Source organism: Peromyscus californicus, unplaced genomic scaffold (genome assembly GCF_007827085.1).
Source record: "Peromyscus californicus insignis strain IS unplaced genomic scaffold, ASM782708v3 Scaffold_12__1_contigs__length_115047231, whole genome shotgun sequence".
In the NCBI taxonomy this organism is placed as follows: domain Eukaryota; kingdom Metazoa; phylum Chordata; class Mammalia; order Rodentia; family Cricetidae; genus Peromyscus; species Peromyscus californicus.
Window position 1 is genome coordinate 28,615,808 of NW_026294413.1, and position 13,732 is coordinate 28,629,539.

Consider the following 13,732-nt stretch of genomic DNA (forward strand, 5'->3'; position numbering starts at 1 on the left):
CATTAAAAATGACCTCTAGCTGAGGAGGTAATTTATAACTTTTTGGAATGTGAAGAATCAGTTTCCTTCAGGGATGTGGTCTCTGAGCGGCTACCCATGCTCTGGTAGATAGTCCTAAACTCATACACTAGAAACAACACCAGGTCTTTTTGTTTGTTTGTTTGTTTTTTGTTGTTGTTTGGTTTTGAAAAAGGCCAGCATATGCACTTGTGAAAGAAAAGTGGTGGAGTTGGTAGGAGTTGAGTTAAAAGGAATGGAATTGGGGGTGCATTTCTTTAAATTGCACTATATCTGTGAATGAAATTCTCAAATAATAATAGTAATGATAAAATAATATATTAAGTCTGTTGATAATCTAATTAATTTATTTGATTATTAGAAACTTAAATCAATTTTCTGATGTTTGTATATTGACTTCAAATAACTATTTGCTAAAGTTATTAACACTTAAAAAGGAAGCACTTATTCTCTCACAGTCTTAGGGCCTGAGCCAAAAATCCAGCCGGCTGGTGCTTTATTCAGAATTTTTCTGGCTAAGGAAGAAACAGAATAGAACAACCTAGAAGTGCAGAACTTCAGCTTTGTTACTTTCAGTCTGCTCAGTCTGCAGTTGGCTGGAAATATCACAGAGAGAGGCAGTAAAACAGAAAACTCCATTGCATTCTACAACTCTGAAACAAGATGAAGATAAAAGGAAAATACAAGATTTAACCCCAGTGTTCTAGATCCTTTAGTTAGTCTGTGTCTCCTGCTAAAGTTTCCACTACCTCCCCAAACAACAAAACCAACGATGGACCAAGGCTTCACACTACATGAATCTATGGTGGACACTTTATGTTCAAGCCATAAAATTTGTCCCCATCCCCTAAAGGTTTATGGCCATTTTGTAATGTGGAATAAATTCACTCCATCTTCAAGATTCAAAATAAACCTAAAAGGTACAATATTGGTCAAAGAGTCAAGTTGAAAGTCTCTTTTGAAACTAGAAGCAAACTTTTAGCTCTAAGAGTTTTTGAAAAGCCAAAAAGGTCACATTCTCATACCAGAATGGAGGAGTGGACACATGAAAAAGAGGGGTGGTACCAAAGCTACATCATCCCAAAGACTACAAGCTCTAAATCTTGGGGCTCCACATCTGAAATCTGAAATATATAATGGACTTATCAAGGTCTAGGCAATGACATCCCTATTTCCTTGCCAGTTGCATCCCATGTAGCCTCTCTCTTGTGCAGTGTGGAGGCACTAATCATTATCTCAGTTTTTCCTAGAAAACAGTTCATATTTTAGCATTTGTGATTCTCTAGTTTTTCCACTGTGACTTATACCTCATGCTTACAGTTTCATGCCTGAAGCTGTTAGTAGACACTTATATAAATTCTGATCCCCCTAGTCATTGTTTGTGTCAAAGGCTTCGATAAGAAACCTGAGGAGACATATTCATGACCCTAATATGCATTCTTGCAAAACCTACCTCATATGAATAATGCAAAGGTTTGCTCTCAGTAGGAGTTGTAGCATCTCCTGCAACTTTGGATCATGGCTGTTGCAGCCTTTGAGCAACTGGATGAATTAAAGGAGAGAACAATTCCTAGGCATCCTTGTGTGAGCAGGGTGTCATCATTTCCTAGAACATTCTTCCAAGGCCTTTCAAGTGAGTTCCTATGACTGGATGTGTCTTAACAAATCAGTTAAGATAAGCACAAGACACCTTTTCTATTTTCTTCATGTAAAGTTCTGGGCTCATATTTAATGGTGCTCCTCTCTGTGGCAATCTCACCTTCCCTCAGGTCAAGTTAAACATACTACTTTTCTTGGCAACCTGCAACTTTCCTTTTTCTTTCTACTCTCTTTTTGCTCCTAGTTCTCAACACAACTATGGCTAAAAGCAGCAGTCCAAACCAATGCTCTGAGCTAGGAAGTCCAAGTGCTAGGAAGCCTTGAACTTATTCTTCTAACTTAGTTTGTCTCCTTTGCAACAGGACTACAATATAGTCTTTGAGAATTGAGAAAAGAAAAACAAGTTCTTTGTCAGACTGTAGATTGGACGGCTTTTTTTTTTTTCAACCTGCAACTTAGTCCTTTCCTGAATCTGAAACCTCCAAAAAAAAAAAAACAAAACCAATCTTTTCCTGTAGCTGGAGTTTTCTCTAGAGAACTTTCAGCTCTTACAAAGGGTTCTAATTTGATTTCCTAGCACCTATGTCAGCAATCAATACTATGAAATTTATGATTGGTTAACTGGCATATGCAAAATTAATTTGATGGTTGTAATGTTTATAGGATCTTCCTTATATAATAAAAAAGCCAGAAAGTAATAGTTTCCCTCTATGTTCAAATAATATTTTACCAGGCATAATATCATGTGCATTCATATAAAGTATGTGTTCTATAGCTCTCTGTTACATAAATATGTGGATGTGTGACAGCTGACGACATGTTTATTCAATGAAAGATTCAAGAAATAAGAAAGTTTATTACCATAATCACTTCTAAGTTTGGTCTTTTCTATCATATGTATCACAGAAAAACAATTTGCTTTTAGTATTTTCTTTTCTGAAATGACTTTCAGTATTAACTGCTTTCTTTAAGAGAATATATGTCATGTTGTAATCATTTCATAATGATTGGATAGCACCAAGGTCATCATCAGTATTGGACTAAGAGTTTCTCTAAGTATTTTATAAATTGATTTTTTTTCACTTAATTGCAGTAAATGACTGCTCAGTGCAAAATCAATGCATGTTTTCACCAGTTACTCTTTCAGTGTTGGCTATAAGCAGCCCCAGTTCTTTTTAATTATTGGGTTTGTAAAATGCCTTAGAAGTCAGGTAACTGAGTTTATTAATGTTCCATTAAAATCATAGTCAAAAGACTCTGTGAAAAACCTCGGGGCTTTTTTAGTGAGCCATAAAGAAAAGAATTGTCTTCAGCATAGGTGTCTTTTGTGACAACTATTTTGTCAGTTCAAAAAATGTATCACTTAATTTTGTGCTGTCTGTGTTCAAGATAAATGAGGTTGCTAAATATTTGAATGATGCATATTGAAACAAAGCCTGTCATCTGTAATGCCAGAGCAGAGTCCATAAGCACTAATTGCTGTCATCACATTTGCTTGTATCCGTGAACACACCTACAGAGAATGAGTATTGCACTTCACTAACACCTTGGCCATGTTTTTCAACTTTTATGTTTTGAGAAAAGAGGCTGCTTCTTGTTTCATGAGGGAAATGATTTTATATTTCTATTGTATCTTCCACCTTCCAGTTATGCTATCAACTAGGAAATTGAATGTGCTGTATATCATAAAAATACAAATCAAATAAACAATGCTTTGCTGTTCCAATAAATTATCACATATAACAGTTTCGATCACTGTTATATAGTGCTCAGATTCCATCAATTTAAAAGCCAGAGATGGTTGGTATAAGTTCTCTATTAATAACTGTAAAGAATCAAGACTAACCTGGGTAGTGGTGGCACACACCTTTAACTCCACCAGAGGTAGGCATATCTCCGTGATTTAGAGGCCAGCCTGGTTTACAGAGTGATTTCAAGGACAGCCAGGACTGTTACACAGAGAAACTGTCTTGAACAACAACAATAACAAAATCAAGACTTGGCTTGACTGTCCTCTTGGATGGCACACATAAGGATGCTGTGATCTTTCCAAATGACATTCAGATTGTTGGAACAAATCTCTCCATGTGATTAGGTGACTATGCTGCTTTCTGGTACCAGGCTTCCTACAGAGGGATTTTAAATTCTCCCTTCGGTCTCTCCTTCTATCTTCACATAAACAGTAGCACTTGGGTTTTGTCTATGTTCCAAAGTTCCTAATTATTCATTTTATTAATGACTCATAAAAGTTCCCCATTTTCCAATGGTCATGTCAACATATTTACACAGGAATATCTTCTCTGGTCCATTGTACCATAAAGCATATCTGTCAGATAAGTGGTATTTTATCATACTCACATGTTCTCAAAACAAATAAAAAAATAAAATTTGGAGATTAAGAAGTTTTAAAGTTCTGCCATTCACTTATATTTTGTAGAAATGAACTCTTTCCAAACTGAGATAAGTGAAAAGAGCAAAATTTATTATATTGAGCTTGATAGTTAGGTAAGTATCAGTGATGAACCCATTGTATTGTGAAGAAGACTCAGCAAATAACTAAAGTTTTATTTGTAGAATAATTATATCATTCTTATTATATATCTATAAAAATTGAATTTACTAATTCTGGAAAAGGTCTTATAACAAATAAAATACTCATTCATTATAATATACTAGTATGTTATTTAAAAAATCACTAATCAAAAATCCTTCACTTAAACTTTAACATATTTCAGTAAAATTTAATAATATTTTAGTTGTTTTAAATCAAAGACTGCATTTCTAGTTACCTTAACATAAGATGGAGTCTCTGCTTTAAACACTTATCTTGAGTTCCTGCTTTAACTTCTTTCAGTAATGGAATATGACCTTAGAGTTTTAAACTCGCATAAACTGTTTTCCCCTAGAGTTGTATCATGGCAATAGAAATCCTCACACACTACTTTTTTCAATTACTATTAACACTATGACAACTTTTTTCTGATAGCTTCATTTTTCAAATGTAATAGAAAAATTTTCCATTTACATATATGCTTTAAAATTGTTTTACTATATGTGATTTTACTATGTTAAAGTTAAAACCTTCCTTTTGAATAGAAAGAAAAGGGGAAATGATGGGTAATATTATTCCATGTGCGGTGAACATACGTTGTTCTCATTGGTTGATAAATAAAGTTGTTTGGCCAATGGTGAGGCAGAATACGATCAGGCAGGACATTCTAACTAGAGAGGAGGAAGGAGAAAAGCAGAACAGAGGAGATGCTGCCAGCAGCCGCCATGAGAAGCAAGATGTAAAGATTTCATTAAGCTAGAAATTCAAGTACTATCATAGGTATATGTGGAGACAGTGGACAGCCTTTTCTTGTTCTTGATTTTTGTGGAATTTCTTTGAATAGTTTCTAATTTCATGTTGGCACTAATGGCTTTCTGTAAATTGCCTTTATTATGTTTATATATGTCCTTTGTATCACTAATCTCTCAAAGACCTTAGTCATGAAAGGGTGTTGGATTTTATTATTATTTTTGTTATTATTGTTTTTGTTTATTTATATGGTGGATTGCATTGATTGATTTTATGTCGAACCATACTTGCATTTCTGGGATGAACCTATGTGGTCATGATAAATGATAATTTGATGTGTTCTAGTATTTATTTTTCTGAGTATTTTGTTGAGTAATTTTGCATCCATGTAAATAATGGAAGTTAGTGTATAATTTTCTTTCCTGAACCTTTATGTGGCTTGGGTATCAGGGTGACTATGTACTCATAAAATAAATTTGACAATGTTCCTTATATTTCTATTTTGTGAAATAATTTGAAGAGCATTGGCATTAACTCTTCTTTGAAAGTAAGGTAGAATTCTGCACTAAAACCATCTGGTCGTGGGCCTTTTTGAGTTTGGAAAATTTTAATGATTGCTTCTATTTTCCTAAGGGTTATAGATCTATTTAAGTTGTTTATCTGATCTTAATTTAACTTTGGTAAGTGGTATCTGTTGAGAAAATTATCCATTTCCTTTAGATTTTCCAATTTGTTTCAGAGTACAGGTTTTTAATGTATGTCCTTGTGATTGTCTGGATTTCCTCAGAGTCTGTTATTATATCACTTTCTCATTTCTGATGTTGTTGTAGAATACTATTTTAAGGTGTATTACTTTTGTTTATGATGCATTTGTTTAACTCTGTGTTACTGTGCCTGTCTAAAACACCTGATGGTCTAATAAAGAACTAAATGTCCAATAGCGAGGCAGGAGAAAGGATACACAGGGCTGGCAGGAAGAGATAATACATAGAAGGAGAAATCTTGGAAGATAACAATAAAATGTAGCCAGAGAAGGAGGAGGACTCCAGGGATCAGCAAGCCACAGAGTAAGAAATAATGAAAGGTACACAGAAATAGAGAAAGGTAACATCCCAAAGAAAAAAGCTAGATGGGATAAGTTAAGTTAAGGAAAGCTAGAAAGACACAAGCCAAGCTAAGGCCAGGCGTTTATAATTAAAAATAAAACTCCATGTGTGATTTCTCCATATGAAAGTTATTGGGGAGCTGGGTGGTGGGCTCCCCAAAAGAGCAAAAACATCCATCAAAGGTTGTTAATTTGAAAATTATCTGTTGTTATTTAGTTTGGATAAGGATTTGCCTATATTGTTAATTTTCCCCAATAATCTACTCTTTGTTTTGTTCATTCTTTGCATTGTTCTCTTTGTTTCTATTTTATTGTTTTCAGCTCTCAGTTTGATTATGTCCTACTGTCTACTCATCTTTGATGTTTTTGCTTCTTTTTGTTCTGGATATTTCAGTTGGACTGTTAAGTTGTTTGTATTAGATGTTTCCATTTTTTTCTTTTTTTTAATGTAGTCACTTAGCACTTTGGACATCTTAGCATGTCTTTCATTGTGTTCTATACATTGGGTATGTCATGCTTTCATTTTCATTAAATTCTAGGAAGTTTTTTTATTTCTTTCTTTACTTCTGTCTTGACTGGGTAGTCATTTAGTAGAGAATTGTTTCGTTTCCATGTATTTGTAGGCTTTCTGTTGTTTCTGTTTTTGTTGAAATCCAGCTTTAATCTGTGGTGGTCTTATAGTATACTGGAGGTTATTTCAAGTTTCTAAACTCTGTTGAGGACTTGCTTTGTGACTGAGTATATAGTCAATTTTGGAGAATGTTCCATGAGAAGCTGAGAAGAAGGTATATTCTTTTGTGTTTGGGTGAAATGTTCTGTAGATATCTATTAGGCTCACTTGGTTCATAACATTTGTTAGTGCCAATATGTCTATGTTTAGTTTTTGTCTGGATGACCTGTGTGCTCATGTGTGAGATTGACTCTTTTCCTTAACAGGTGATCCAGGCTGAAGTAAAAGAAAGAAACCATTCATCTGGTACTGGAAATCAATGGTTGTTAACCTAAAGTGACACTTTATTCCTTTTCCTCCCCATTTAGTAGAAATATTTGGGATGGATGGAAAGGGGTGGACTTGTTGGAGTATGTATCATCCTGTTGGAGGAGACTAATCACTGAGGGTGGTCTTTGAGATTTCAAAAGCTCATGTTCGGCCCAATCTCTTGTTACTGCCTGTTCCCTAGAGATCAGGATGTAAAGCTCTCAACTACTGCTCCAGCAGCCTGCCAATGTGCTTCCTGCCATGATGATATTGGACTAACCCTCTAAAACTGATGGCAAGCTCAAAATCAAATAATTTCCTTTACAAGAAAAAAGAATATATACTTTTCTACTAGATGACTCAATTTTGGTTCCCATATCATCACCCTCCTCTAGATTCTATAGCCATTTGTAGTCACACATTTATATAGTTACACAAACACAGACAGATAGACAGACACACACACACACACACACACACACACACACACACACACATAATCAAAAATGAAGTAAATGTCAAATTAAGAATTGAGATTGCTAATCTGTTGATAGTAATATACATAGGTTACATATATTCATGTGAGTGAGACAGAATACTAAAGGTAAGCCCAACGTTATCATAGTTAACAATGTCAGAGATGTAATGGTATTGGATCTAGATTTGCACAAAGGTCTGTAAGGAACAGGAGTATCCTATAAAACATAGAAAATGGCGAAAAAGGCAAGAAAACATTTTTTCATTCTCAGGATCCTTGGAAGAAATGCAACTCAGTCAACATTATTTTAGTTTGTCTCACATTTTTGACTTTCAGTAGTAAGAAAATATATTTATGCTATTTAGCCCTTAAGTTTGAGATATTTTTTACAGTAGTCATAGGATACTGATACAGTAGAGAATTTGAATAACAAAAAAGAGATGAGCTGCTGTTTCTATTATAGCAATTTAAGATGACTGAAGATAGCAAAAATCTATGAAAGCTCAAACCATGCTTTAAGATGTAAGACTTTTCTAACCTGTTTTGAGAGTGCTTTGACATATACCTCAAATCCACACATTCCTTTATGAATAATAATGCATATGGTTTCTCAAGTCAGATTAACTTCATCTATACTCAACCACTTCCCTCGATGAGCATAACAACCTTTCATGTTTTCTACAAAGATTTGCAGTAAGGTTCTGGGGAATACTCAAAGGCTTCCTTGCCTACCTATTTCTATAGTACCAGTCTAGTGGGACTGGGTTATTCAAATTATGTTCTGTTGTACTGCTATCATCTGTCAATAGCTAGTTACAAAAGACAGATACTTGTATATAGCTTTTCTTATAAATTCAGGCAATATTTTAAAATTAAAAATATTTTTTTTTCATTTAATGTATAATGACTAGGGTTCTCCCACAACTCCTTAGATACTCCCCACCTCCACACCCAATGAAATTCATACCCTTTCTTGCTCTCTCATTGGAAAATAAACAGACATCTAAAAATATAATAATAAGATAAAATAAAAGCAAACAAACTGAAAAGGACAAAGCTAATGAATGAAAAGAGAAAAAGATATCAAGAATAAGCACAAGAAACAGTTATAGATGCACAGACACACACATTCACAAGCACAGAACACCCATAAAGACACAAACTCAGAAACCATAACATACAAGCAAAAGACCTTGCCTAGGAAAAGCACTATGAGACAAAAAAAAACCTCCAAAGTACTGGTTTTTGTTGGCTATCTATTGCTGAGCGTTGGGCATGCCTTTAGGTGTGGTTTATATACCCAGTAATATTCCTTTGAAATAAACTTGTTTTTCCTATGTAAGAATGTATCAGTTGGATATAGCACCTAGGTAAGGGTTGGGGGTTGGTGTCCAAGTCTTTTTCAGTGCTTGGACATCATGTGGCTTAGACCTCTTCAGGCGTGGTCCATCTGCCAGTCCTTGTGATTTCATATGTACATCAGCCTTGCTGGGTGTAGAAGGTGTTGCTTTTTGATAGCTTTCATTACTCCTGGCTTTTACAATCTTTTGCCTCTTCTTCTGAATAGTTTCCTGATTCCTGAGGTGAAGGGTTGATACAGGTAGCTAATTTAGAACTGAGTGCTCCAAGGTCTCCCTCTCTCTCAATGCATGTTGTCCAGTTGTGGTCTCTATATGTGTTCCATCTACTGTGGGAAGAAGTGTCTCTAACAATATCTGGTCAAGACACATCTATGGATATAGACAAATTAGAAGTCATTTTATTTTTAATTACCAGAACAGGAGTATTTGACTTTCACCTAAGTCCATCGCTTAGTAAGTCCCAGTTTCTTTGACCACCTGAGAAGTGTTGGTTAGTCATCCATTTCATGTCATGGAATGGGAATTAAATGAAATCAGATGGTGGCTGGTTAGTCCCCCAATTTTTGAGCCACTATTGTACCAATGTATATTGCAAAAAAACAAACAAACAAACAAAAAAAACACCATTGTCTGTTGAAGGATTTGTAGCTAGATTGATGTTTACCTTCTCTTCTATTAGTATGAATTGAACTTCCCAGTAGCATGAACATTAGTGTGGTGTTTTGAATAAATATAGGCCCATAGGACCAATAGAAATGGCACTACTAGGAGGTATGGCCTTTTAGGATTAGGTGTGGCTTTGTTTGAGGAGATGTGTCACTAGGGGATGGGTTTTGAGGTCTCACAAGCTCGAGTCAGGCTTACTGTTTCACAATATCTTCTTGGTGCCTGTGGATCCAAATATAGAACTCTCAGTTACCTCTCAAGAATCATATCTGCCTGTGTGCCACCATGGTTCCTGCCATGATGATATTGAACTAAGCCTATGAATTCTAAGCCAGTCACAATTAAATGCTTTCCTTTATAAACATCCCATGGTCATGGTATCACTTCAGAGCAATATAAACTCTACCTAAGACAGCTGTCAGTAAGGTTAAGGCTCTTGGTAGACTGCAGATCAACTTCTCTATGATCAGTGAGTTATATAAGTGCTGTTTTCTGCAAAAGAAACTAAGTGTCAGTTTGTGGAGAGCAAACACTATAGCCTTGACAATAGTCAGGCATTCTTGAAATTATTCAATGATGAGATTCACCTCATAAAATGTATTTATGCATAGCAGAGTGAAATAGAGCAAACGCACTTAGATCTAAAAATAAGCACATTCATTTTTAAAGACACACACAGGTAAAATGCTATCAAATAATTTCATGAACATTATGATTATTTTTATAAAATTTATAGTTTTATAATACTTCAATTTAAGTTTCTACACTATTATTTTACTTTCATTGAAAAGTTAAGAGTAAATTATATCATAACAACATAACTGCAAAATTTCTTCCGCCATGATGCTTATATTTGATTTGTTTGCTGCTGCTTACAGTCTTAGAAGTTAAGGAGTCCCCCACAGATATGTGTTCCCTATGCAGAAAGAACTTACTACAATGAAAATAAAAGAGAGCATTCCTGTATGAAGGAAAGTACACAAAACTCATGGCAGATCTATGTAAATAAAATATTTGTGAACACAAGGCTAAACAATGAGGTCAAACACTGAAGCAACATTGTAAGACGTTAGCTGTTTTCTATCATATAAACCATTTGTGAATGTTATGAGTAGTCATATATTATGTAAATCAAGCAGCAAAATGTACTAACAGTGATAGGAGCCATTTTTGCTTAGATATTTTTCAAATTTACTTTTGTTAGTTACTGTATTTCTCAAATATCTATCTATCTATCTATCTATCTATCATCTATCTATCTATCTCAGACAAAAAGATATTATTTTTAGATATTACAATTACTAAAGATATATTTAACATTTTATATCTCTAAATGTTTTCATTATTCTATTTCTCAGATAATTTAACAAGTTTAAATATTGTGAATACTTATTAAACATCTTACAATTGACATTTAAAAGTGCATTTATTTATTTTGTGTGGGGGGTGTATGTGTATGGGCCCACATCTATCGTGCTGCCTATGTAAAAGTCAAGGGACAATTAATGGGATTCATTTCTTTTCTTCCACTGTATGGGTTCTGGATATTGTTTGCTATCCAGATCATCAAACTAGACAGCAAGCACCTTGACACTCTCCCAGGCACTTATAGTTTTTGTTTTGCTTGTTAGACTAATATTTACTCATTTATTTATTCAAGATATAAGACAAATGTAAAAAGAAATGGAAAGCTATGCAAATGGTCATGCTTGATTCAATCAACGTATCTTTCTGCTGTGGGATGGTCTGTATGTCAAATGTGTTGCTGATTGGTCAATGAATAAATCACTGATTGGTCAGTGGCCAGGCAGGAAGTATAGGTGGGACTAACAGAGAGGAGAATGGAGAGAACAGGAAGCTGGGTGAGGGAGACACTGCCAGCCGCCATCAGGACAAGGAGATGTAAAGTACTGGTAAGCCACAAGCCACGTGGCAAGGTATAGATTAATAGAAATGGATTAATTTAAGCTGTAAGAACAGTTAGCAAGAAGCCTGCCACGGCCATACAGTTTGCAACCAATATAAGTCTCTGTGTTTACTTGGTCGGGTCTGAGAGGCTGTGGGACTGGCAGGTGTCAGATATTTGTCCTGACTGTGGGCCAGGCAGGAAAACATTTAGCTACAAATGGCATCCAACGTGGTGGCAAGAGTTTCCACCTAAAAGCTGAGAAAAAAGATTCTAAAACGGAGCTAAAAACAGCTTCCTAATTGTCTCTCTCAAATGAGCGGCAGCTGCCAGTTTGAGCTACTGGTGGGTTTCTGGTGTGCGCACTAGACCTGCCTTATGGTGGGAACGAGGCTTCTGCAAGTGGCACATTAAGCTGCATGGTGGATTTAGCCTTTGCTAGTACAAAACAAAAAAAAGAGGTTTCTGGGCTACACGCTGCTTGGATAAAAGCATAGACCCACGATAGCTCCCAGAGCTGGTAGTAAACTACCACCGCCATGTTGGGAAGCTGAGGTGGGCGGAGCCAGCAGCCACAGCTGCTGCAGCTTAAAGCAATAGATTCACAATAAGACAGATTCAGATGTAATAGTTTACAATGTGTGTAAAATATATGTAGGCTTGAAAGAGACAAAAAAAAGTGATATATACAGTTATAGAAACAAATTAATAGTTTTAAAAATAAAGTCTTTAAGGAGACAGTAAAATTAATATAAAAAATAAGCCACATGAAGATGAATATTACACAGAGAATCTGGATTGTGTTGTCTTTGGGATTTTTAACTGCAGGAAAACATTTGATTGTAAAAGCTGTTGAGTTATGCCAAAATGTATATTTTAAAGGTACCTTGACTTCAAAATTTGGATATAAGGATATGTTGCTTTGGAAAGGAGATTCTGCTTTTGTTCCGACAGAAAGCCAGAGGCTATGGATTTGTTCCAGATTAAGATACATCAGGTTTGACCAGCCAAGACCCCCTGAAAGGTGACACCAAGGCCCAGATGATCCAACATCCAGAATGGTTTCAAGGCAACTGGCTCAGACGATACAGCCTCACAGACTACTCCATGATCCTAAAATTTTCTTTGTTTCCCCAGAAGATACAGCGCCCCCCTCCAGCAGGAAGTAGTAAGAGAAGCTACACCCAAATTCCCAAATATACTAAGCTGACTTTGGAGATGTGTAAAGGTTAAAACCTTCCTTTTTAAGAAAAGGGGAAGTGCTGTGGGATAGTCTGTATGTCAAATGTGTTGCTGATTGGTCAATGAATAAATCACTGATTGGTCAGTGGCCAGGCAGGAAGTATAGGTGGGACTAACAGAGAGGAGAATGGAAGAGAACAGGAAGTTGGGTGAGGGAGACACTGCCAGCCGCCATCAGGACAAGGAAGATGTAAAGTACCGGTAAGCCACAAGTCACGTGGCAAGGTATAGATTAATAGAAATGGATTAATTTAAGCTGTAAGAACAGTTAGCAAGAAGCCTGCCATGGCCATACAGTTTGTAACCAATATAAGTCTCTGTGTTTACTTGGTCGGGTCTGAGTGGCTGTGGGACTGGCAGGTGAGAGAGTTTGTCCTGACTGTGGGCCAGGCAGGAAAACATTTAGCTACATCTTTCCTTTCAGAAGTGTTACCAATAGCACACATAATTTTGTTATTTAAAGAAACTCTCATTCATTTTTTTTTCAAGCTGAGATTACCAAACATACTTTAAATGAAAAATAATAAAACACAGATTTTTAAGATTTGGGAAAACTGTGTCATTCTCAACACTGTTCCCATTAAACCAATAGTTTAGCACTGGACACATGTATCTGTTTCAATCATTAGTGTCCACAAACAAAAGGAAATAAAGTTATTGACTTATTATTCCCTTTGTTTTATGACATGCTTTTCTTTTTAAACAATGGATATGACTAGTATGTTTTTCACATTCAAATTTGCACTGCATTGTATAAGCTGGTTTTTTTCCCATTGGATTGATGGCTATTTGATTTTATTTTCTATCAGGAGCTACAACCATAGAGAAGTATGACCTCAGAACGAATCTCTGGATCCAGGCAGGAATGATGAATGGCAGGAGGCTTCAGTTCGGTGTGGCTGTTATTGATGAGAAGCTCTTTGTAATTGGAGGTCGAGATGGGTTAAAGACATTGAACACTGTTGAATGTTACAATCCCAAAACCAAGACATGGACCGTTTTACCACCAATGTCAACACATCGACATGGTCTAGGTAAGGCCTAGAATTATTGATATAATTTTTAGAAATTTTTTTT

General features: G+C 35.6%; 1 protein-coding gene across 1 annotated transcript in view; it reads left to right on the plus strand.

Annotated features, from left to right (window-relative positions):
* Window positions 1–13,732, plus strand: part of Klhl1 (kelch like family member 1) — a 335,255-nt gene that overhangs the window by 235,705 nt on the left and 85,818 nt on the right. Inside the window, exon 7 of the mRNA XM_052732608.1 lies at window positions 13,465–13,689. Within this exon, the coding sequence (XP_052588568.1) occupies window positions 13,465–13,689 (225 nt within the window). The remainder of the gene's footprint in view (window positions 1–13,464; window positions 13,690–13,732) is intronic.